Source organism: Castor canadensis, chromosome 4 (genome assembly GCF_047511655.1).
Source record: "Castor canadensis chromosome 4, mCasCan1.hap1v2, whole genome shotgun sequence".
NCBI classification, from domain to species: Eukaryota; Metazoa; Chordata; class Mammalia; order Rodentia; family Castoridae; genus Castor; species Castor canadensis.
In genome coordinates, this window is record NC_133389.1 from 52,613,627 (window position 1) to 52,639,840 (window position 26,214).

General features: G+C 41.6%; 1 protein-coding gene across 6 annotated transcripts in view; it reads right to left on the reverse strand.

The window, feature by feature from the left end:
- Positions 1–26,214, reverse strand: part of Ankrd29 (ankyrin repeat domain 29) — a 76,884-nt gene that overhangs the window by 7,817 nt on the left and 42,853 nt on the right. Inside the window, exons 4-9 of one of the 6 annotated variants that reach the window (XM_074070169.1) lie at positions 24,705–24,799; positions 19,977–20,075; positions 17,203–17,301; positions 7,175–7,273; positions 4,577–4,672; positions 2,717–2,815 (exon numbers count right to left, since the gene is read on the reverse strand). In XM_074070169.1, the coding sequence (XP_073926270.1) occupies positions 2,717–2,815; positions 4,577–4,672; positions 7,175–7,273; positions 17,203–17,301; positions 19,977–20,075; positions 24,705–24,799 (587 nt within the window). Of the gene's footprint in view, positions 1–2,716; positions 2,816–4,576; positions 4,673–7,174; positions 7,274–17,202; positions 17,302–19,976; positions 20,076–24,704; positions 24,804–26,214 lie in introns of all 6 variants that reach the window. The other 5 variants (XM_074070171.1, XM_074070173.1, XM_074070172.1 and 2 more) reach the window with 5 other exon arrangements.

Below are 26,214 nucleotides of genomic sequence, written 5' to 3' on the forward strand. Positions count from 1 at the left end.
AACTGCTCTTGCTAAAAAGTACTGACTCCTCACTTGGCCAAAAGGTAACTAAAAGCAGGAAAAAAGCCTAGTTTCTCTGCCTTCATTTGGTGTCTGTCTCCTTTGACTTAAAACTTTGGGTCACACTCTTGCTTAATTTGTATACAGCCATGTTAATCACTCAAGAAGTATCTGTCTAAAAACAAGTGACACCTAACCTGTATCTTCCCCCTTCCAGTACAAAGGCATAAAGAAAAGAGTGCTGTCAGCACGTACAATGTCCTGTTCCAGAATCCCCAAAGGTGCCTGAAAGTTGTTAGTCATTAGTCTTTGTCCTAAACCTGCCCCTTTGGACTAAATGTCCTAAACATTCCTGGAATGACAGGACTGATCCATAAACATCTTTATGATATGAGACAGAAACTTCCCCCAAGCAATAGCAATAATAACTTCTCCAAAACCCTTTGCAGAATTAGAACTGAGACAATGATTCACCAGATCACACCTATGACCCAAACTGCTTAATTATGCATACTACTCTCCCCAGTCCCAGTTCTTCCTGCATTTAAACCTAAAGCTCACATCAGTACACCTAAGATGGGCTGCAATGCTTCGGTTCCCTCTTCCCAACATGGCTATGCTGATTAAGTCCTTTCCTTCCTTTCAACATCATTTCCTTTTGTTTTCTTTGGGGCCAGTGGCCAGACATAATACGCTGGCTCTCCTGAAGTGAGACCTCTGGCCTAGGACTCCAGGTGCATATATATATTTAAAATTTTTAGCTGGGCACCAGTGGCTCACGCCTGTAATCCTAGCCACTCAGGAGGCCGAAATCAGAAGGATCTCGGTTCAAAGCCAGCCCTGGTAAATAGTTCCGAGAGACCCTATTTGGAAAAACCCTTTACAAAAAAGGGCTGGTGGAGTGGCTCAAGGTGTAGGCCCTGGGTTCAAGCCCCAGTACCACCAAAAAAAAAAAAAAAAAAAAAAAATTAACAGGGGCGGGGAACCTGAAGCTTTCTGGTTTAGGATTAGGATCTGGGGAAGGGGTGGCAGGTGCCATGGATAGCTGAAAAGATAGCAAAAAGAGCCATGAAACAGCCCAAGAAACAGGCCAAGGAGACAGATGAGGAAGTTGAGACTTTCAAGCAGAAACAAAAGGAGGAGCAGAGGAAACTTAAAGAGCTAAAAGGGAAGACCTTGGGAAGGGCTCTGTGGCCACAGGTAGAACTGAGAAAGCTGGCAAAAAGGCAGCTGTTCTTTAGCCTGAGATGATGGCAACCCTGATTCCATATCTACTTAAACATCTGGATTCCCTGAAGTAATAATTTTTGCCACCTATAAAGTGAACTATTGTCTTGTAAGCTATTGTACATTTAAGAATAAACTTTTGTAAAAAACAAAACCAACAACAACAACAAAATTTTTACAGTGCTGTGATTGAACCCAGGACCTTACTCATGTTAGGCAAGTGCTCTACCACTGAACTACATCCCCAGCCCTATTTTTTATTTTTATTATTAGAATAATTTTTTTGAGACAGTGTATCACTATGTAGCCAGGTTGTCCTTGAACTGAGATCCTCCTAAGTGCTGGAACTACAGATGTGTACCATCATGCCTATTTTACTACTGAACTGTTCAGGCACAGTAATAAATGTTTATAAAAATTCAGAGTATGTAAGTGTAGAGTAAAGTGGAAGTATCTTCTCATACCTTCCCCTATTAATAATCGCCAATCCCATGTCCTCCTTCAAAAGTTGGTAGTTTAGAACTGGAAGTGTGACTCAAGCAGTAGAGCCTCTATCTGTTTCACAAGCACAAAGCCCTGAGTTCAAGTCCCAGTAACACACACACACACACACACACACGTTGATAGTTTAGACCTTTCCTAGGCTACTCCCCCATCACACCAATCTGTACAAGTGACAATTTAAGCAGATGTTGAATAGGAGGAAGTGCAATGACAATCATTTTTTCTATTGCTATTATAAAAATAGGTTGGTTTTGCAACAGTGGCATGCGTGCCTGTTAACAATATAAAGGCAACATTTTCCCCCCGGGGTCACCAAGCATAGCAAGTCTCAAGACAGGAGCACGCACCTCATGGAGGTGGTGATAAGCCATCAGAATTTTAACGTTTTTAAAGCACACCTCTGATGATAGGATGGTACTTAATCCCATAATGACTGCCTCCTTGGCCTCCATCACCCTTGCCAGGAGGCTGTACCACTATTAGTGGAAAACAATTGATGATAATAAGGTTTTTATATAATTTCCTAGGTCTAAACCAACTGCTCAGGAATAACCTTGCAAGCCCTTACTGGGCATAACTATGAAGACAGGGACAGGAGCCCTAGAGAAGCTTATCCAAGCTTAGGCGGGGCTCAGAATGTTGATGGCAAACCAGTGTTTTCAGAAGACCTTGGTCCTTGCGTTCCCGAGTGGAAGAATCTAAGCAGAACTTGTTAGGAAATACCAAGGAAGCATGATTGGGTGCAAGTGGAGTCCATCGGCAAAGAGAGTGTGCTTTTCTTTTTCAGGTGTTTTAAAAACCTACACTAACCCATGGGGAGGGCAGACCCAGGAGATTCCCACCCAATAACGGATGAGTGGGGAGGGACATTGGACCAGCCAGGTGAGGGTGGTATGGGCTATCCCTGGGCAACCTAAATGAGCCCCAAACTTTTCCTACCTCTAGCCTTCCTTAAGAGGAGCTAAAAGATGGGTTAACTTGGTACCTTGTTTCTCAGGGCTGGGTCTGCCCCTGCTTCCAGAAGCAATGCCACTGTTTTAATATTTCCACTGAGTACTGCTGCATGGAGTGCCGACGTCCCATTCTAAGAGAAAACAATACTGTGTGTCAGGAGTAAGCTCAGAGACATCAGCACTTAGCTTGGCTTCCATTGTAAACCATCAGAGCGATAAAACTGTAACACCAGAGCCCTATTTTTCCTATCTTCCCTTGTATTTTTGTTTGTTTCTTTTTTTTTTTTGGTGGTACTGGGGTTTGAACTCAGGACCTATACTTTGAGCCACTCCACCAGCCCTTTTTTGTGAAAGGTGTTTTTAAGATAAGTCTCACAAACTATTTGCCCAGGCTGTCTTCAAACTGCAATCCTCCTGAGTAGCAAGGATTACAGGTGTGAGCCACCAGCGTCCAGCTTCCCTTGTGTATTTCAAAGTCACATCAGAGCCTGGTATTGTGTCTTCAGATACACAGCTGATGGTCAGTATAAATACTGCCAATTTTTTTTGCAATTGAAACAAGAATCTGGCCCAGGGTACACATGACTTCATGGTCACTCTAGTAGTTTTATATACTTTAGGACTTGCTGCAGAAAAAAAAAACCAGGAATGGTGTGTTGAACAAAAATTTTTCTCAAAGGACAACACCCTTACAGTCTTTGTACTTTTGTTAAGCCACTTCTGGCTGGGCTGGAGAAAGAGCTGGCTGGCCCGGGGCCTACCCACAGCCCAGTTACAGAAACTCTGCACAGATAGGAGAGAAGCAGAGTTTTGGGGCTTAAGAGTCTGGGGGTGGAGGCGACTTCCTTGAGCCCTGAGTTGGAGCATTTCTGAGCACAGAAAGGCCTAGAAGATAAGTTACTGATATTATATGAAATTTAGTGTAAGTATTTATTGATTAAGAAAGCAGGTAAAGACATCTAGCTAGATCTGGGAGGGGAGGGGAAAAGAATAAAACAAACTCACATAAAAATGATGAGCAATAGTAGGACATTGGTAGCAAAGGGTACGTATGTCTATAAATAGGACCCAAATGCAAACTTGGTTTTCTACTTAATGCTTCATAATAAAAACCACTGTGATTTCATAAAAGTAAAATCATATCTATAGAAAAATTCTAGCAAATTAGCATTTTTATATGGTTGCTTTCATACTATATATGATAATTCACTAATTTGGTAACATTTGACATGTCTAAATATATCTTTTTTGAGACAGAGTCCCACTATATAGTACAAGCTAGCCTCTAACTCTTAATCCTCTTGCCTCAGCCTCCTGGTTGCTGGAATCGCAGGTGTATGCCACCATGCCCATTTATAAATCTGAACCAATGTGTCAGTGCCACCTATTTGCAACATAGCTAACAAAAAAAGCCAAAAGCATGGTTTGAAACAAGACTAGAAATTTCAAAGGTCATTTCTTTTAAACTGGGGTTTAAACTCAGAGTCTCATGCTTGCGTGGTCAGAGTTCTACCATTTGAGCCATTCCACTAGCCCTCAAAGGCCATTTCTAAAGCTCCTTTTTGTGTTCACAGTTTCACCTGAATAACCATTACAAACAATTGTAAGAACTGCAATCTTGTGACTTGACTTCCAGGTTCCCGGAAGACTAGAAGTAGCTCATAGGAGAGGGGAGAGGAGCAACATCCTAACCACAGCAGTTCTGTATTAGCTGACCTGCAAGAGTGCAGTCTAAAATAGAACCCTCCATACAACCTCAGCAGCCTGAAAATTCAATGGGAACAACCAGGAGAGCGGAGACCAGGCTTTTAGCACTACTGAAGTTCCCAGTGTGGACTTATTTTAAAACCTTTCTCCTTTATAGACTGGCATAATTTCTATTCAGGTCTTACCTTCAAAATACCAAGAGTCGGTGAGAATTTAAGCAACTCCTCTATAACATCATTATACCCTTTGTTGGCTGCTTTCAACAATGCTGTAGTCCCATCCTGAACAGAGAATGGAAAACAAAGGTTGATTATTGACAGATGTTGCCTGAGAACCCAATGTCACTGTGCTTATCAGAAACAGACAAAATGTGTAAATGAAGCATGAATCAGCAATGTCCCAATCAAAGAGCATTTGAGAGCATACTAAGCAGTTAATTATGCATGAGACTAAACTGAAGAGAACACCCACAGAGTGGGAGAAAATATTTGCCAGCTATACATCAGACAAAGGACTGATAACCAGAATATATAGGGAACTTAAAAAACTAAATTCTCCCAAAACTAATGAACCAATAAAGAAATGGGCATGTGAACGAAACAGAACTTTCTCAAAAGAAGAAATTCAAATGGCCAGAAGACACATGAAAAAATGCTCACCATCTCTAACAATAAAGGAAATGCAAATTAAAACCACGCTAAGACTCCACCTCATCCCTGTTAGAATAGCCATCATCAGCAACACCACCAACAACAGGTGTTGGCGAGGATGCGGGGAAAAAGGAACCCTCTTACACTGTTGGTGGGAATGTAGACTAGTACAACCACTCTGGAAAAAAATTTGGAGGCTACTTAAAAAGCTAGACATCGATCTACCATTTGATCCAGTAATACCACTCTTGGGGATATACCCAAAAGACTGTGACACAGGTTACTCCAGAGGCACCTGCACACCCATGTTTATTGCGGCACTATTCACAATAGCCAAGTTATGGAAACAGCCAAGATGCCCCACCACAGACGAATGGATCAAGAAAATGTGGTATCTATACACAATGGAATATTATGCAGCCATGAAGAAGAACGAAATGTTATCATTCTCTGGTAAATGGATGGAATTGGAGAACATCATTCTGAGTGAGGTTAGGCTGGCTCAAAAGACCAAAAATCGTATGTTCTCCCTCATATGTGGACATTAGATCAAGGGCAAACACAACAAAGGGATTGGACTATGAGCACATGATAAAAGCGAGAGCACACAAGGGAGGGGTGAGGATAGGTAAGACACCTAAAAAACTAGCTAGCATTTGTTGCCCTCAACGCACAGAAACTAAAGCAGATACCTTAAAAGCAACTGAGGCCAATAGGAAAAGGGGACCAGGTACTAGAGAAAAGGTTAGTTCAAGAAGAATTAACCTAGAAGGTAACACCCACGCACAGGAAATCAATGTGAGTCAACTCCCTGTATAACTATCCTTATCTCAACCAGCAAAAACTCTTGTTCCTTCCTATTATTGCTTATACTCTCTCTACAACAAAATTAGAGATAAGGGCAAAATAGTTTCTGCTGGGTATTGGGGGGGAGAGGGAGGGGGCGGACTGGGTGGTAAGGGAGGGGGTGGGGGCAGGGGGGAGAAATGAACCAAGCCTTGTATGCACATATGAATAATAAAAGAAAAAGGAAAAAAAATTATGCATGAGAGAATATCAAACACAGTATGTGACTACTTGTATTGTTCTAGAAGTCTACCATCCCTTAGAACAATGGGTCAGGGACAAAGGGAATGTCCAGATCATATTTTTAGGGTTCTAATGGACCCAAGAGGCAGTCTCTGCTGTTCGTGACTTAGGAGAAATTGTGTACCTGTCTTTAATGACTTACTGTTGCATTGCATTGACTGTTTTAAACATTTATACTAGCTCACCCTATGTATTTGCCTCTGTGAGGTGGGGTGGGGGGTGGGGGGGGGAGGAAGGATAGCATGAAATATGCTTAAAAAAAAAGAATGCAAAGACAAGCTTAAAAATGAATATTCAGCCTTAGTCGTTTTTGGCTCAAGAAGAGATTTTCCAAATTCCTTCCAGTTACCTGCTTCAAGGTACCAACTGTGGTGTTTGGAGGATTAACTCCAAGGGACTGGAATCAGGAGCTTATCTGGGATGTGGAAGGAAGGTGGGCTCAGGGGATTCTTCTTCGCTAGTATCAGAGATGGCAGGAAGAAGGAAAAAGAGAGTGGGAGAGAGGACAGGAATGTGCCTTCAAATTTCTGTTTTCTGGGTTTAGACTTGTGGAGGGTAAGGTGGCTCACATACATAAGCAAAGATACTACAAAGGCAAAGAGGCCTGGCGCAGTGAGACAAAAGCAAACAGCCCACTATGGGCAGGATCTCCCACATTGTCCTTAGCTCCTATGAGGCAAAGAACCTGCTTTTGCGGGCACAGGGGCCACAGTGGACAGCAGGTGCAGGGGATATGGCGCAGGCCTCTGCCGCTGCAGGGAGCCAGGGGCGGTGCAGCCAGCCAGGGACACTGCTGGACCGCATCTACAGACTCTGTATGCCCCACCCAACGCCTGAGGCCAAGCAAGAGTCCACCCTCCCCAGAAGTCATCTGGGTGAGGACAGAGCCAGCAGAGTTTCTACGGAATCAGACTTGGACTTTGTTTTCCTGTTACACAGCAGGTGGAGTTTAGGAGGAAGTCCAGGTGAGTTACAGACTAAACATCTGAGCCCAGTGAGTTGGGTGGCTCCATTTGGTAGCTGTGGTAACCCCAGGGAACTCACGTTGCGTGCAGCGTCGCGCTCAGCTCCACGCAGCAGCATCACCCGCACCACCTCGCTGTGACCCATCTGGGATGCGATCCACAGGGGGGCCGTTCCGTCCTGTGGGGAGAGGTGGCCTGTGTGACTGGGGCTGGATCTACCAGTCCCCAGAACATAGGAAATGCTGAGTTTCTGAAACCCCAAACCCTGGGAAGAGGTGTCCAGAGAGGAAAAGGGTGCTCTTACCCCCTTGCCACAGACTGATGTTTGGCACTGCCTGGACTGCAGAGAGCTTTCTGGAGCTGCTGGTCCTACTGACCTAACTGGAGGTGGCTGGAGATGCAGAAAGGCCAATGGATAGAAGACAAAGCTGGGGCCAAGTGTGCTGGGCACTCGGATGGAGATGCACAACAGCCTCCTTGCTTCTTTTCTCTATTAACTCTTCTTTTACTCTGCTTCTTTTCTCTATCTTTAAAACCTTACTACTAAGGTCTTCTCTATTCTTTAAAGCTTTACTTCTTCACTATTCTTTAAAGTTTGTTTCCTTAGACTAGCTCTGTCCCATGTTTTCTTTAATCTCTCTTAAAGTCTTGGCCCTCAGACTTGCATTGTCCCATGTTTCCTCTAATCTCTAGCATAAGGTGGCAGCGGCAGCGGCAGCGAGCTGCATCATTCATTCAGGGGCAGTGTCACAAGCAGCCCGCAGGCAGCCAATCAGAATCCCTCATCAGAACATCCATCCATCAACCCCCCATCAAAAAATCCTCTTGTCCCCCTTTCAGTAAGTCTTTTATATCCAGTGGTAAACAAGGAGGTGGAGCAACGCTTCTCTGGGAGGGGTGTGACATTGTACAAGAGAAACCTGCCTTCCTACTTCTCTGAATGTAAACAGCTGAGGAAAAGCAGCTCTGCTGCATTTTGTCTCTCCCTCTCTTTTGTGACTCAGCCATGCCAAACCTAGCCTGTAGATTATTGGGCACAGCTGTGCTTACCTCAGGTTTTTCACAGGCTTCTCATAGTCCACTCCCCACACTGGACCACTGGAATAGCTGCCAGTGTCCAATTTTTGGGTCACAAAACGAGCCATTTTAGGGGTGGAGCTTTAACCCCAGAGTGTGATACACACTTCATGGACAGCTGTGTGGAACCTTGTTCGGGGGGCGGGGCTCTGGGGTTGCACACAAAGGTAGAACCAAATTCCATACACCCAGAGAGGAAAAGCCAGCCCGCCTTTATTCCCTGTCAATCAATTCCTCAGCTTTCCTGCCGGAGGCATTAAGAGGATACTACACACCCTGCCTAACACAGACCCTTCATGTCCATGGTCAAGTGGGGAATTTCCCTTGAGGTGTGGGCTACAGGTCAGAGAACTTATTTCTCCTACTCTTCTCCCTGCTGTCCGAAGTCTCCCACAGCCACATCATGTTTTAAGGGAGCTTAGGCTTATTTTATGGAATAAAATATGGAAGGTGATGTTGCTTCTTCTAGGTGACACTCCCTAAGCAGGACATTTTTGGTAACATTTCTTGTATATTGTTTTCCAACTCCCCTTTTTTTCTGTGACCCTGAGGTCATGAGACTGAGATGATTGCTCCAGAAGAAAAGGTGAAAGGATTTGACAGTATGGTTGTACCTGCCAGAAGGAATGGAAAATGAGAAACCCTTCCAGTGCAGCAGGAAAGAGGAGCAAGACAGAGGAGTGCTCCCATTTTCCTTCCTTTCTGGGTTGAATCTGGGCACATGGGGGACAGGAGAGTAGCAAGCTAGGGGTGGTAGGAACATTCAGATAAATTATGGGTAACTGCAGATGGGAAAGAATTTTCTCCTTTTCTTAGAATGACGTCTAGGAAAATCCCGAGTCCCATAGAGAAGCTCTGTTCTGGCCAGTGCCTATGAGATAAAGGAGAAATGGTGGACCTGAGACATCCCTCAATCCCCATGCCCATATCTACTCAGCATCTGGGTATTCAGGAGTCCCTGTGGAAAACTGGAAGTGCTAGGGAAACAGTGGTCTGGAGGAAGCCTGGTGTCAGAGAGACAAGGCCACAGAGGCACAACTTCATGACAAGGGGCCTGCTGCATCTCTGGGAAGCAGGGCAGGATATTTAAGGGCCAGAGTGGGCAGCACAAAGTTGAGGCTTAAGTGTCAGGTGACACTTCTGAGAGCTTAGGTCACACTGGAAAGAAGGGCAGGGGGGAGGGAACAGAATTTGGAATTGGCTAACCTTAATCTCTGAGGTCATTACTGTACTGTAGCTCCAAGGGTCTGTTTTAGTCAGGTAATTCTGATTTACCTATCCATGGAAATGGGGCCTACATAGCACGATGATGCAGTTATAGAATCTAAAGTTACATCTTCTGCTGTAGTGTGTAATTTCAACCCTTGCCTACTAGCTAACACAGGCTCAGGATTATTGTCTGTTTCCCTGGCAAAGGTTCGGAAAACAAAGACATTTGAGTGGGATGGTAGAAGATGGCAAATTGAAAACCCAGGAGGAGCTGGGGTGCTGAGAGGTGGTCAGAGGATGTTGGCACCTCTTTCTTGGGAGAAGTGAGGGAGGAGTTGCTGAAACAAAGGAAAATTAAGACATTTTTATATGCTTCACACATCCTTCATACTTTTCCCTAGGCCTCTTGGAAATACTGAGTCTGAATATTATTTATAATTAGCAAATTATCATTTGTACTAAAAATACAAAGCTAAAAGTACAAATTAAGGTATTGTTTGTCTTTACAAAGCACTTGTACCTTCTTTCATTGGATTCTCCCAATTCAGGATTTAACCAAGCATTCATTTATTCAACCAACCAACAATTATTAAGCATCTTCCACATCTCATACAGAATTCTAAAATAAGACACAGTCTCTGTTCTCAAAGAAACTCAACTGAGAGAAGAGATGTGGAAATTTCCTTATGATTGCGGTGATGCATTAAAGTATGGACAAGCTTGCACACAATGAAATGGGAGAGGGGCCCTCCTATCGTGTGAGGGTTAAGGACCAGCTTCACAGATGGGGTGATATCTGAGTTGGGTCTTGAAGGAGGACCAGGATTTTCTCAGGTGGCCGAGAGGGGAAGATCATTCAGTGCAGGCAACAGGCAGAGCATTTATAGTCACAGTGGCTTGGACAGGCATGACTTGGCAGGCAGGATGAGCATCCCAGCTGTTCTTGCACAGGGGTGTGGGCAGGGCTCCAGGAGGCAGCAGAGGGAGCCTGGGTTCCAGGGACCTAATGTTGGAGGTTTTCCCTTCACTCAGGGGCCCAGGCACTTCTCCCCTCCTTGCCTGCTCAGGGTCCATTGTGTTGTTTGTGGATGTCTCCACCAGAGGGCAGGCAGGAAAGGGAGCTGGGCTGCCTGATGGGAGTGCCTTTCAAGGACTTTCAGTTGTTTTAGTAAAACTACATGTGGAAAAGTACAAAAATGCCTACACTGCGAGCCATTATTACTATTATCAATTTTTAACAGTCATGGCAACACTCAGCTCTATTATCTTAATTGGAATAGTCACCACTTCCTGGCTGCGAGATCTTAGGCAATGCCTCAGCCTCAGAACATGGACATAAAGGCAGTGAGCAGAAGCACTGCCTAACAGATGCTTAGAAATGTTAACTGAATCTTAGAATTGTTTATCATGAAAAACAATAAGCACCTTCATTTGTACTGCTGGTTCACCAAGTACTTCCACCTACTTTATTTCATTTTATTTATTTTATGGCTCTCTACCTACTTTCTTTAATGGATTCTCCCAGGGACTCTAAGACAATTGCTGGGTGAGAGGTAGGACAGACTGGTAAAAGGAGCTGTGGGGTCATCTGTGTTTTTCATTACTGGTGATTACGTCTCCCAATCTGTTTTTTTAACCCAGAGAGTTGCATGTGAGTTAGAGCATCATTGTCAACTCAAATTATTTGTCACTTAATATCTTGTGAATAGGAGAGGTTTTCGTCTTCTGTACACTTCAATTTCTGTTTTACTTTTCCTCCTTTATAATGGTCTGTCTCTTCATTTTCATAACGAAAATGATGAAAAACAAGGCAAGTTAGCTCCCCTTTGAAGAGTTTTGGAGAGAATCAGAATGGACAAAAAGATATTTAAACAAGTTTTGGGATACTTCTGAACAAAAATAGTTTTAAAATCTATCAAATTTTAAAATAGATTTTAAGATAGATTTATGTAATTTATTCACAGCATTGAAAGAAAAAAGGAATCAGAACATTTAGCTTGAAGAAGGTAAGATTCATGGAGTTATGGCAGCAGTCACTTACTATTTGTGCGTATACCAAGTAGAAAAGGATTTAGACTTATTTGTAAACTGAGTGATAAAAGAGGACTGATGGATGAAAGTCGGTTGGAGACTCGGGGTCAATGGGAGAACTAAAGTATAATGAGGGTTGGCTAAAGCCTACTAAGTGATGGAGATGGTAATGAGTTCCCCATTCCTCAAGGTATTCAACAGGGCTGGGTGATGATAATAGAAAGGACTCCAGATGAGGACTGGAGATGTGGCTCAAGAGGTAGAGTTTCTGCTTTGCAAGCACAAAGCCCTGAGTTCAAACTCCAGTCACATTAAAAAAAAAGGACATCAGATGGATGCATGGTTAAATAGGGTGATTTTGTGTGTGTGTGTGTGTGTATGTGTGTGTGTGTGTGTGTATGCGGGAGAGAAGACAGGGTCTTCCTTTCCTGCCTCAGCCCACCTGCACACCTGGCTAGAAAGATTATTTAGAGAAAAGAACATAAAGTATTCTCATAGGAACAAGGATAAAAAGTGTCATGAGCTCTTTGTACTGCCTGCAGTCCTCATGCACGGGCTACTTCCACCTTCAGGCTCAGACCAGTCTTGGGGACAAATTCTAGTCTAAGTTTAGGGTCAAACACATGCAAGGAATCTTGCCAGCAGCAGATGGGGTTCAATTCCAAGACAATTTTGTTACCAGCCCTACCCTGACCCAGAGTCGCTATATTCAGAGTTACTCAGGGGTTATTTTATATTTATAATTCTCATAGCAATGCTATGGCAGAGGTGCTGCAATTGTCCTGGTTTTACAGATGAAAAAAGAAACTGAGGTTCAGGGGAAGTAGACAACTTACTCAAGGTCATATAGCCAATAAATTTCATTTCTTTAATACCTCCATATCCCCATAACAACCAGCCTCTCCTCACCCAGGACCCAGGTCTGGCTCCCTAGCTGCCCTTCAGAGTCTTCCTGGGCTGCTGTGCTACCCACAAGCCTGGGCTCTACAACTAGTCTTCTAGTTTTCAGTTGTGGATTACTCTGTGCCATAGGCTTGCAGATGTTCTTGGTGCTCTGCCCAAGCTACTGGTGTCTTTTGGCACTCAACACACCTCTTCTCAATACCTACCATGTGCTGAGGCACTAAGACAGTCATTGCTTAAAGGAAATGCAAATTAAAACCACACTAAGATTCCATCTCACCCCTGTTAGAATAGTCATCATTAACAACACCACCACCAACAGGTGTTGGTGAGGATGCGGGGTAGGGGAAAAAGGAACCCTCTTACACTGCTGGTGGGAATGTAAACTAGTACAACCACTCTGGAAATAAATTTGGAGGCTACTTAAAAAGCTAAACATTGATCTACTATATGATCCAGCAATACCACTCTTGGGGTTATACCCAAAAGAATGTGACACAGGTTACTCCAGAGGCACCTGCACACCCATGTTTATTGCGGCACTATTCACAATAGCCAAGTTATGGAAACAGCCAAGATGTCCCACCACAGACGAATGGATCAAGAAAATGTGGTATCTATACACAGTGGAATTTTATGCAGCCATGAAGAAGAATGAAATGTTATCATTCGCTGGTAAATGGATGGAATTGGAGAACATCATTCTGAATGAGGTTAGCCTGGCCCAAAAGACCAAACATCGTATGTTCTCCCTCATATGCAGACATTAGATCAAGGGCAAACACACAAGGGGATTGGACTTTGATCACAAGATAAACGGGAGAGCACACAAGGGAGGTATGAGGATAGGTAAGACACCTCAAAAACTAGCTAGCATTTGTTGCCCTCAATGCAGAGAAACTAAAGCAAATACCTTAAAAGCAACTGAGGCCAATAGGAGAAGGGGACCAGGAACTAGGGAAAAGGTTAGATCAAGAAGAATTAACCTAGAAGGTAACACACACGTACAGGAAATTAATGTGAGTCAACTCCCTGTATAGCTATCCTTATCTCAACCAGCAAAAACCCTTGTTCCTTCCTATTATTGCTTATACTCTCTCTACAACAAAATTAGACATAAAGGCAAAATAGTTTCTGCTGGGTATTGAGGGGGGAGAGGGAGGGGGCAGAGTGGGTGGTAAGGGATGGGGTGGGGGCAGGGGGGAGAAATGACCCAAGCCTTGTATGCACATATGAATAATAAAAAAAATAAATAAAGCTGTTATAAACCCAGAAACAAACAAACAAAAAGATAGTCATGGCTCTCTGCCAGCCTTAATATGGCTGGCTGCTCCTGTCCCCAAACCCTCAGAATACTGTGCCAATCTATACACTCTTCTTTCCCCCTCTGGACTCACCCCTCCAAGCTTGTGACCTGGAATAACATTTACTTGCTGGGTCCCAGCAACTCTGGCTACAAGTTCAACCTAAGGCTTCCATTAGAGAAGGCACTTTATTAGATGGCCCTTCTGTTGGACTTCAGAGAAATGCTGATTAGCACATGAGAAGGCCTGTGTAGAGATGAATGTGACAGACCAATTTGAGCTCTGGGTAAACAGAATCAGAACCTTGCCACTCCAGAAAATATTGTGTTAGTAAAGTGGGTGAGTTGAGTTGAAAAAAAGCATATGTCAAGGCATTTTGTTGATATAAAAATCTAACTATATGGGATGTAGAGATTGGGAGGATTGCAGTTCGAGACCAGCCAGGGCAAAAAAGTTAAACCCCATCTCAACAAAGAAGCCAGGTGTAGTGTGTAACTGTGGTCTCAGCTATGCAGGAAGCCATAAGTAGGAGAACGACTGTCCAGACCAGCCCAGGCAAAAAATTGAGACCCTATCTAAAAAGTAACCTAAAGCAAAAAGAGCTGGAGGTGTGGCACAAGTTGCAGGGCACTTGCCTAGCACAAGGCCCTGAATTCAAACCCCAATACTGAAAAAAAGGAGGAAGGAAGAAAAAGAAAAATATTGACTAAATAGACTATTTAGCTAGTGATTAGAGGTTTGACTCATATCCACTTTACTTGATGAAATGGGCTTTAGTGTGACTAGATTTCAATGGTCTATGTTTTTTTTTTTTCTTTTTCTTTTTTTTTGTTTTTGGTGGTATTGGGGCTTGAACTCAGGACCTTCATCTTGAGCCATACTGCCAGTCATTTTTGTGATGGTTATTTTTGAGATAGGGTCTTGAGAACTATTTGTCTGGGCTGGCTTTGAATCATGATCCTCCTGATCTCTGCCTTCTTGAGTAGCTAGGATTACAGGCTAGGATGAAGTGGAAGAATCTTCTCAAGTTTCAAATCAAGAACATAGTCATTCCAATATCTGACTGTGCTTGACTTTGTGATTATGATTCCTCAGCACAAAGTACTAAAAAAGTCTCCATTTAGTTCTCAGTGATAGAGTCACAAGGAAAAGACATTCCTGCTACAGCTACAATTCCCTGTAGCTCAGATCAAATGTCAGTTTCAATGCAACTTTAACCCCCTGTCACAAGATGTCATAAAATGGTGGTGCAAAAATTATAAATTAGGTTTATCTAAAATATTAAGGAACGAAACCAGGCATGCATCCTTGTCCTTATAAATTCAAGAATTTTCTGATAATGACTCATTCGTCAGCTGCGATTTCAAAACAAAACAGTGGCTTCCAGATGTCCTTTCTATAACACATTCTATCACGTGCAGGCCATTTTAACAGAAACGTTTAACTACATTTTGTTTTTAACCTCCTTATAACCTGTTACCAAGTCACCCAGGGCTGGTATCATTTTTGTCATATTTATGACATTATTTGTTTTCTTAAAACAGAGTGAAGCCAGCAGAGGTTAATTTTTAGAGAAGGGGGAAGGTGAACCAGTCTGACCTAGATAGATAACAGCCTTTTATTATAGGCTCACAGTAGGTAGCAAAGCCGATTATGATTTGAGAGCACAATGATTATGAGTGTACTCTAGAAAAAAGAAACATTCCATTGCTTTATTTTCTCCAAAGCAATTCTTATTTTATAAAACACCCTTTTCCTGAATAACAATCTTTTCAGAGGTGGCCTCTTAGATTCAAAAGTACCACATTAGATGCAGTCTTTGGAAGGGTGTGTCACTTGCTCCTTAATCAGAGGGTGGGTCCTCACACTCACGGGCCCAGGTCATCCACTCTGACTAGGTTACCCTCATTCTTGAGGAATGAAAACAACTGAGGTGTGTTGTGGTTACCACTGTAGCATTGGTTTACTCTTTAACTTCTTGGCTTTAACATCAACACTTATGACTCAGTTTGGGTTCAAGTGCATATGACCTATGAAAACTTTGAGATACCATATCAATTTGGGTTCTTTTTTGTTTACAAATAGTACTTTAGGGTATGAATAATAAAATCTCTTTTGCAAATTGATTTGTCAAAGTGCCAGAAGTTATTTCAGAAGGTGGTACTGACAGACTTGATAATCTTGACAATCTCATGTGTAAGTTCACAGAGGTGCCTTTGATAATGGTCTCCAAATCAATTTATACAACTTAATACTCACCAATTTCTTTAATTAACTTGGTAAAAATGAAGCCTCTGATTCAGACTCAATCAATAATTTCAAAATAAAAAGAACTGATGAGAAAATATTAAGCTTCAACCCCCAAATTTACCTTTGGCAGGCCAATGGTGTTTTACACAGCTTCCTTTCCCAAGAATATTTCTGGGGCCATCTAAAGCTAAGAAGATCTTTAAAATTCTAAAAATACAATTTTAAATTTGTAGCACAGGGCTTGGCAAAAACTGATTGAACATGGAATAAAATAATTACTAAAACTTTGGAAGTTTGAAGAGTCTGTCAGGCTCATCCTGTCCAGCCTTCTAATTGTCACATGACTTCTCAGAGAGGTTTATTTGCTTATACAAAACCACACAGTTAGTTATTAGCAGAGCTGAATCTACAACTCTGGATTCCTGATGTGAAACCTGCTTTTTCTTCCTTATGCACTTAGACTTCTGAAGACCCAAGAAGCCTTATGGCCAGGAGCTCAGAGCAACCTAAGGTCCTCAGTAGCTATTCATTATATAAACATCCAGGCGTTTCTATACCAGGCCAATTATAGTGGGAACCTGATGGGGTCATTACTGGTAAGAAATTGGCTTGACCTTTCCCTTAAAAACTACCTTTATAGTAATGTTTCCTTAATCTGAAATGTTTTGTTAAAAAATTAATTGGGCAGACATAGTTCATATAGTAGAGCAGCTAATTGTGCTGCCTTACATTTGGAGGGCTCTTTACCCTTTATAAAGTGTTGCCAGTGTTATCTTGCATTTCTGTTCCTTTAAGTATGAGTTAGTTGATTAGTCAGATGTTAGCAGACTGTTGACAAATGAAGTCTCCAGAGTGTTATGATTACAGAGATGAAGGTATAGAGCCTACTTATAATTCCACGGACATAGGCTCCTATTTGGCTCAGTAGAAGAAGTGGAGGGTACAACATAAGGCAACATATTAACAGAGGGACCAGGCAGGGAATTGCCTCTTTTTACCTCCTTCCCAGGCCAGTCAACACTCATTACTTTAGTGCAGCCATAATTTATTTGAACAGGAGGTGACAGAATGTGTACTTGACCTCGGATGCTAAACACTTAAGTATTAAAAAGCACTGGATTGTGATGTCAAGTTGATTTCACAGGCTTTCAGGTGAGTCTAAAGCACAGAACAGGAGAAACCTTAATCAAAAATTAACTTTTCATCACAGAGCAAAAGGGTTTTAAGAATGCCTAAAGCTGCCTGGTTATCGCTGGTATGTGGGGCCAGGGGAGACCTGGCCCTCCCTGCCTTATGCTCCACGCACTTGGGCATACTTCATCAATAACATTACCTGCCTTGGCTGGTTGACTTTTGCTCCTGAAGACAACAGTAATCGAATAACATCCAAGTAACCACCTTGGGCAGCTAGGAAGAGGGCGGTGGCTCCATCCTGAGAGATAACAAATTAAAAGTGTTCAATTTTATATATATATATATATAGTAAAACATATACATTTAGTGTAATTTTTCTTTTCTATCAATTTGTCAATTCAGAGCTAAGTGTTAAATGTCCCAAACACATTTTTACGTGTTTTTACGAATTGCGATAAGTGCTCTTTTAGATTAGATTTCTAATCTAAAAAAAGATTAGAAAGAATCTCTTTCTTGCGCCCTTATCCCTGTCCCCCCAACATTCAGTTTTCTCAAGTATTAAACGTCATGGTGGAGCTGGGGGTGTAGCTCATTGGAAGGGCGCTGGCCTATCATATACCAGGCTCTGGGTTTGATCGATTCCCAGCACTGCAAAAAGAAAAAATTAACTAAAAGGCATGCTTTCAAAAAACTGCCTTAGAATCTCTATGAAGTTACTCCTTGCCTGTCCAGCAGACATCAACAATACTTAGAAATACAAAAGGCAATTTTGCATAAAGCCCTAAGCATGTACTCCAATTCTCTTTTTAATTGGGTGTCTATGTCTTCTGGTCATTTCTTTTTTTTTCTTGGAAACATGTCATTGGGTAATTTTGGCAAATCTGTGAGTCAGCTGAGAGCATGCATGCATTGTCTTGGAGGCTCACTTCACTCCCAGAGTATGCACACAGCAGAGTAGGCTTCTCTGTTTCTAGACCCTGGTGGAAAACCTGAGCACACCCTCATGGAGAATACCCAGTCAATCTAGCTGATTATAAACCTCTGGTTGGGAATGCTAACCAAAAGCTAAAACACACAACACCTTTCCCTGCAAGTTCAATCAGGTATGCCACATGGAAGGGACTAGACTTCCAGCAGGAGTCAGCTGAGCTGCCAGTGTGCCCTCAAGGCAATAGTTTAAATAATTAATCAAGTTATACAGATTTATAAGCAGATGTTTGATACAGGGACAAACTTTTCAGCTGCTCCTTAATGTGTTGTCACAGAAAGTCTACCATGCCCTTAGAAGCAGCTGATTGTCAGTAATTTTCTTTCTTTCTTTTTTCTTTGGCCATGCTGGAGTTTGAACTCAGGGCCTCAGGCTTGCTAGGCAGGCACTCTAACACTTGGGCCACTCCACCAGCCCTCAGAAATTTTCTGAACCAGACTATCCATGCACTGAATTTTTCACTATGCACCTCAAGTTTCTCTTCTTAGAAGTTTTCAGGGATCCTTGAACTCTGCCCCCAACTCACATGTTTCAGTTGTTTTTAATGGAAACATTTGGACTACGGAGGTGAGGGTAAATGTCTTAAAGTAAAATGGAAGTTATGGGGCATGAAATTTTTGAGTCACCTTATAGCAAAGAGGAACTTATTAGGAAAGGGGCTCCCCCCAAACTCTACATTTCTAACATTATGTAGTAGGAACCTTCTAGAAGAATATTATCTCAGTTAATACCAATTCTACATACACAGTCGATTTGGATTGATGACTATTAATGGTCATGCTGTGAAAATCACAACTGACTTTCTCTTTACAAAGACGTTGGCTCTTCCTATTCAGCCTACACATACATATACTAGTACACACTCTCGGTTATACTTTACCTATGTATAGCCAAAGAAATACCCACAACTTTAGACCTATGTTTCTTAGACGTGGTCTAAGAAATTGCTCCAGTTATGGCCTCAAGAGACTCTGGTTTGGTTGGCCTGCTTTGAATGGGTCTGGGAATGGGTATTTTTGAAAGCTTGCCAAGATTCTTATAGGCAGCCAGGGTTGAGAATCACTTGTTTAGATCATTTGCAAGTAATTCATTCATTTTACTGATATGCTGCAGGTTCAAAAAGTATAACAAGATTTTGAAGTGCCAGAGGATGAAGCTACTTGCTATGAACTTCAAAGAGGCCTATGATATGTCAGAATTAACTAGGTAAATTCTGGAAAGATATTCAAATGGAAACATTCACACCTACACAGCTCATTACATGGTTATGAAAGCAAAGTGCCTAAGGCAGAAGGGCTAAATGTGTACTTATAGGATGGACTAAAATATGGTTCCATAATTGGAAATAGGAATTATTCCCCTCGTCTCCATGAGACTCTGTCAAATCACTTCATCTCCCCATATTTTATCTTTTCCTACAAAACCAGATAACATTTACCATAAATTCCATGGAATTACAGTGACATTAAAAAAATCCTTGGGTAATGTGCTAATTGCTAATTAGCTCTGAATAGACCTGCTAGCCACAGATGGCTGTTAAAGGTCTAGGGTGAGCATACATTTCACAGATCATTATTTATCTTCATTTATCTTTCAAATCCTTTGACTTTTCCTCTTTATGCCCTTCCATACAAATAATGCTACAACAGGCGAGTATATTTTGGTTTTTAGCAAGTCCATATGCCGGACTATGTGGTTTGTCATGGTCTAAGTAAATAATATGTCATATGATTTTGGAAGGCCTTAATCATATAGGTAGCCAAGATGTCTCAGCTGTACAACAAATTTAAAAGGGAAAATAAAGATGGGTATTATGTGGTTTCTATCATAGAAAAAACTCATCTGGTTGGCTATACCTTTTTCCCTTTATGTTTCAGATTGAAGTCTCACTGTTTATTAAGATATTTCTGATACTGGTATTTCTGACATTCGAATTTACACTGCAGTGTTATGTGTCACTGAATGTCCCCTTGACAGGCACTCACATAAAGTTGGTCATGGATGTTGGCTCCATGCTTCAACAAGGTCTCCACTACTTGCATGTGTCCATACTGACTGGCAGCCAGCAGAGCAGTGCCCCCGTCCTGTGTACATGAAGGTATAAACACATTAGAAATGGTGCAGGCACACATTTTACCAAGCAGATGCTCCTCACATAGACAGAACTTTGGAAGAGAACCTTTCCACAGACGATAACAAACTCACTTTGCTTTTTAAAATCCCTTTTACCTTTTCTTTATAATCATGACAGGGTTTGCCTTAAGGAGAATCATGTTGTACAGCTGGATGACTTAATTAGAGGTATATTAAAGGAATCCAACAAGTTATTATGATTTAGAAGTTTTCGCCAAATGCAGAATCATCTACTTGACTCTCAATATGGCAAACACTGAACAGAATGTCCATACCAAGTCTTGGCTATTCTGCCTTGGAATTACCAGAAGAGCATCTCATGGCTTTGGGCCAGAGGTTCTTTTGGCAGACATTGGCTGCTCCCTGTGGTGCCACCCAGGTATAAGTCACTGCGTTTAAGATGCTTTTATGGGGAACCCTCTGGGGCCATTGCTTTTATGAGACAAGATATGCCTCCATTAGAAGACAGTATGCCACAAAAACAGACATGAAGACAAGGTGGAACAGAATAGAGGACCCAGATATGAAGCCACACAACTATAACCAACTTGTCTTTGACAAAGGACCTAAAAATATACGATGGAGAAATAGCAGCCTCTTCAATAAAAACTGCTGGGAAAACTGGTTAGCAGTCTGCAAAAAACTGAAACTAGATCCAGGTTTATCACCCTATACCAATATTAACTCAAAATGGATCAAGGATCTTAATATCAGACCACAAACTCTAAAGTTGATACAGGAAAGAGTAGGAAATACTCTGGAGTTAGTAGGTATAGGTAAGAACTTTCTCAACGAAACCCCAGCAGCACAGCAACTAAGAGATAGCATAGATAAATGGGACCTCATAAAACTAAAAAGCTTCTGCTCATCAAAAGAAGTGGTCTCTAAACTGAAGAGAACACCCACAGAGTGGGAGAAAATATTTGCCAGCTACACATCAGACAAAGGACTGATAAACAGAATATATAGGGAACTTAAAAAACTAAATTCTCCTAAAACCAATGAACCAATAAAGAAATGGGCATGTGAACTAAACAGAACTGCCTCAAAAGAAGAAATTCAAATGGCCAAAAAAGACATGAAAAAATGCTCACCATCTCTAGCAATAAAGGAAATGCAAATTAAAACCACACTAAGAGTCCACCTCACCCCTGTTAGAATAGCCATCATCAGCAACACCACGAACAACAGGTGTTGGCGAGGATATGGGGAAAAAGGAACCCTCTTACACTGTTGGTGGGAATGTAAACTAGTACAACCACTCTGGAAAAAAATTTGGAGGTTACTTAAAAAGCTAAACATTGATCTACCATATGATCTAGCAATACCACTCTTGGGGATATACCCAAAAGACTGTGACACAGGTTACTCCAGAGGCCCCTGCACACCCATGTTTATTGCGGCACTATTCACAATAGCCAAGTCATGGAAACAGCCAAGATGCCCCACTACTGACAAATGGATTAAGAAAATGTGGTATCTACACACAATGGAATTTCATGCAGCCATGAAGAAGAATGAAATGTTATCATTCGCTGGTAAATGGATGGAATTGGAGAACATCATTCTGAGTGAGGTTAGCCTGGCCCAAAAGACCAAAAATCGTATGTTCTCTCTCGTATGTGGACATTAGATCAAGGGCAAACACAACAAGGGGATTGGACTTTGAGCACATGATAAAAGCGAGAGCACACAAGGGAGGGGTGAGGATAGGTAAGACACCTAAAAAATTAGCTAGCATTTGTTGCCCTTAATACAGAGAAACTAAAGCAGATACCTTAAAAGCAACTGAGGCCAATAGGAAAAGGGGACCAGGAACCAGAGAAAAGGTTAGATCAAAAAGAATTAACCTAGAAGGTAACACACACGCACAGGAAATTAATGTGAGTCAACTCCCTGTATAGTTACCCTTATCTCAACCAGGAACACTTGTTCCTTCCTATTATTTCTTATACTCTCTCTTCAACAAAATTAGAGATAAGGGCAAAATAGTTTCTGCCAGGTATTGAGGGGGTAGGGGGGAGAGGGAGGGGGTGGAGTGGGTGGTAAGGGTGGGGGTGGGGGCAGGGGGGAGAAATGACCCAAGCCTTGTATGCACATATGAATAATAAAACAATAATAATAATAATAAAAAGACAGTATGCCATGTGCCTCTCACGTTCCTGCTTAGTATTTTTCTCTGAACATGTGCCAGTTTGTCCAGGTCTCTTTTAAAGTATGGGCCCTAAAACTAAGTAGAGCACTGTAAAGTAGGTGTGCTCTTATGTGGAATGGGATATTCCTTTGTTCCATCCTCTCTACTTTTATCTCTGCAGCCTAAATTAGAATTAGCTCTTATGTCAGCCTCATCACACTACTGACTCACCAAGTTTGTGGTCTAAGAAAACCACTAATAGTTTTTCTCAGATGCTACTAGTAACGCATTTTCTTTTCCCATCTAGGATTGTTGAGTTGCTTATCTGGCTCTGTGAATTGCTATGTGGACATTTAAGCTAATAAAAAATAATTCAAGAATATAATCTGGCTCAAAAATAGAAATCATAAAAATGATAGTGTGGTTTCTAAATCTGGGCATAGGGTTTTTGTTAGAAGGGAGTTCCACCTTCAGAGGGTCTGATTCAGTAGGTCTGGAATGAGGCCCAGAAATACGCCTTTTTGACCAGTCCTGTGAGGTGATTGTGATAGACAGGTGGCAGGTGGCCTTACCTGTAAAAACTCTGCTATAAGAACTCTGTGTTCACAGGCAGGGATGAGAGTGGCTGAAGAAGGAGTCACTGAGGGATGGCTGTGTGTGGGGAAGGGGTACTAAGCTAGGCCCTGAAGGGAGGAGAATAGAGAGCAAGGGGCAGAAGGCTGAGGCTGGGAGTGGGGATGGTGTGGGAGCATCAAGAAATTGCTTAAAAGCATCAGTGAGCACCACTGTTTTCAAGCTCTGTCATGTCAATTTTCTAGCTTTTGCCTAATAGGTAAGAGCATAGTAAGAAACAATATTATAATACAAGAACTGACCTTTTTGATTTTTAAAAGCACATCAGATTATAATTTTTACAGATCTAATAAAAAAGAGGGCAATTACTAACACAGTTAAAATTGTTGAAAACAAAGTTTTGATGACAGAGTCATATTAAATCTCATAACCTCTTGACACTGCCTTCTTCCCATGAAAAGCTCTTAGACACCTGCAGTTGACCTCATGGAAATGGGGAATTGCTCATCCTTGACCCTGTGTTCTGTGCATTTCTGAGACAGCACCAGCTGGCTCATGTGCAAAGGCATTAAGCCAGTATTAACTTGTTAACTAAGATGACTGGAGCAGCCATCTGACCACATATGAGCATTTTGACTTTGTTCGAAGAGTTGAGTTGAAAAATAAAGCAATAATTAATAAAAAATACATTAATATATTTTGTATTACTATAGTGTACTCAGTATGTGTGGATCCATGCACACAATCTAACAACGGGTTTCAGAGAAGACAAACCCTATATGAAATATCCAGAGCTACTAGATAGTCAGCATTGAACAGGAAAAAGTCCACTGGAAACTCCCTTGATATCTGAATAGCACACATAATGGATTAAAAAAATCTAAAAGTTTCCAACTTAGGCAAATTTTCAGGATTTGTTTTATTATGAGTAGACTAGAAATGAGCTAAAAATTGCAAAAATCTTGTGGTAGTTCAAATTCTCCTACTACAAAACATTACCATGAAGAAATCATATTATGAACACAGTCTTTCTACAGTCTCAGTTTTCTCGTCTGTATGTAAAAAGTGAAAAATCAATAATTTCTATAAAGGAAAAGCTACAACTTCTTGCCAAACTATATAAACTATAATTATTTACTATACATTTCAGCAAGGATAGCTCATAAAAACAAGCTGTTTTCCAACCTGGCATCTTTAGAAATCTCTCAGATTCACTAGGATCAGATTGATGCTTCTAGTAATTCCTACTATGGTATTGGGATTAATCTTTTTTTAAACATGTTTTATTATTAGGATATATTTGTTGTACAGGGGGGATTCATTGTGACAATTCCAAATAGGCTTACACTGTACATTGGTTAGACCATCCCCACCATCTCTCCCCCTCAACCTCTTCCCACCCCACTTAAAGCAACTGCAAGAGGTTTCATTGTTCTATTTCATATAAGTATATGAAGTCCATCAAACATAGTCCCTCACCTTGATTCCCTCCATTCACCCTCTTCCCTCCCATAAATAGCCCCCCCCCAACAGTGTACATACTTTAGAGTCCTGTCTGTTGGGATTGATCTTGAAATAGAATAAAGCACACAAAAACAGGAAAAGTTGGAAAGTCACCTGCTACTGTACCCCTTGTGGTTATAAAATTTAATATCCTAATGCAAGGAAGAGTCTAAGTAATTTCCCATGAAATTTAATATTTGCAATAGGATTCCCAGCCCTACCAATGTACAGCCTTGTGAAATGCATTTCCTCAGGCTTGAGAATCTTGCAGAAAGGGAAACACAAGTTTGTACTACAGATGAGGAGATAATTAATACCCATGACTGCTAAAATTCTTCATGAGGGTGTGAAATCAAGAAGGTTCTCTTACTTTGGTTCTACACTCAGTGGATGCTCCAAATCCAAAAAGAAATCTCACAACGTCATTATGGCCTTGCTGGGCAGCAAAGAACAGGGCAGTTGTACCTGACTGGGAGAGAAGGAGGGATAGAGGGAGGGAGAGAGAGAGATTTAAAAGACATTTAGCTAATTTTATTTGACTTACACATTTGCAAAGAAAACAAAACAATATTTCTGTACATACATTTTCTAGCCTAGGAAGTGGTTATGTTTGATTTGATTGTATTCCTTGGTCAGGGGAGTGACAAAATGAAAGGAAAACTTTATTCTTGGTGTAGTATAACGGCTCCTCCAAAGATGAGACCTACCTAAAGTCCTGGAATTTGTGGCTATTGCCTTTTATGGCAAAAATGTGACTAAGGATTTTGAGAGGAAGAGCTTATCCTGGATTACCTGGATGGGCCCTAAATCCAATGACAAGTATGCTTATAAGAGTCAGGACAAAGGTAGGTGTGGTGGCACACACCAGGTATTCCAGCACTTAGGAGGCTGAGGCAGGAAGACTGCAAGTTCCAGGCTAGCCTGGGCTATCTAAAAAAATAAAACTAAAAATCCCAACAACAACAATTAAAAAAAAAAAACATCAAAAAGAGTTGAGAAAGAGGCCTCGTTCACAACACTTAAAATGTGAGTGAACAGATGATAAACAAAATGTGGTATATCCATACAATGGAATATTATTTAGTTTAAACAGGAAGGGAATTCTGCCACTTACCACAACACAGATGAACCTTGAAGACTTGTTACGTGAAATAAAACTGTTACAAAAGAACAAATACTGTTTGATTCTACTGTGGTATCAAAAGTAGTCAAATTCAAAGAGATAGTGTAAGAATCAACTAAATTGAGTCTTTTTTGTCAAGAGTTAGCTCAGTCAGTAGAGCATGAGATTCTTAATCTCAGGTTTGTGAGCTTGAACCCCTTTCTCCCCTGCCTAATAGCCCCACTATGGAATATGTCTGTCATTGTGTGGATATTGGCTGATTTCCCCAGTTGTCTGTGTGCTCAGTGGCATGTCATCTGGCTATAAAGTTTCTGCCTTTAAGCAGAGACCTGTTTGTCATCTGATGTACTAAAACTTAAACTGCTAGTTTTAGGACAATCAATTATCCAAAGTAATCTCTGCTTCAAGGTCCCCTTGGCCCAAAGGTTAATTATAGGGGCGCTGCCATTTCAGGTGTCAGTTTCCCCAGAATCCTAGAAATTCCCGCCTTATGGGTCACCTCTTTGTCTTTGAGTACATCAATCAAATTAAGTCTCGTGTACATGCGCTTCAATAATGTCTGCTCTTCAATCATGTCTGCTCTTCCCCTAAGCCCTCCCCTAAACCTCGAACTTTAGTCAATCTCAAAGAATGTGAAACTGAGCTTCCTCTTTAGAGCAAGGGACAGCCCTATGTCAGGGATAAAATGAAAGATAGTTTCCTGCTCACCCCCTGCCCCATGTGTGTGCTGGCTTGTCTGACTTAAGTCAGAGACACA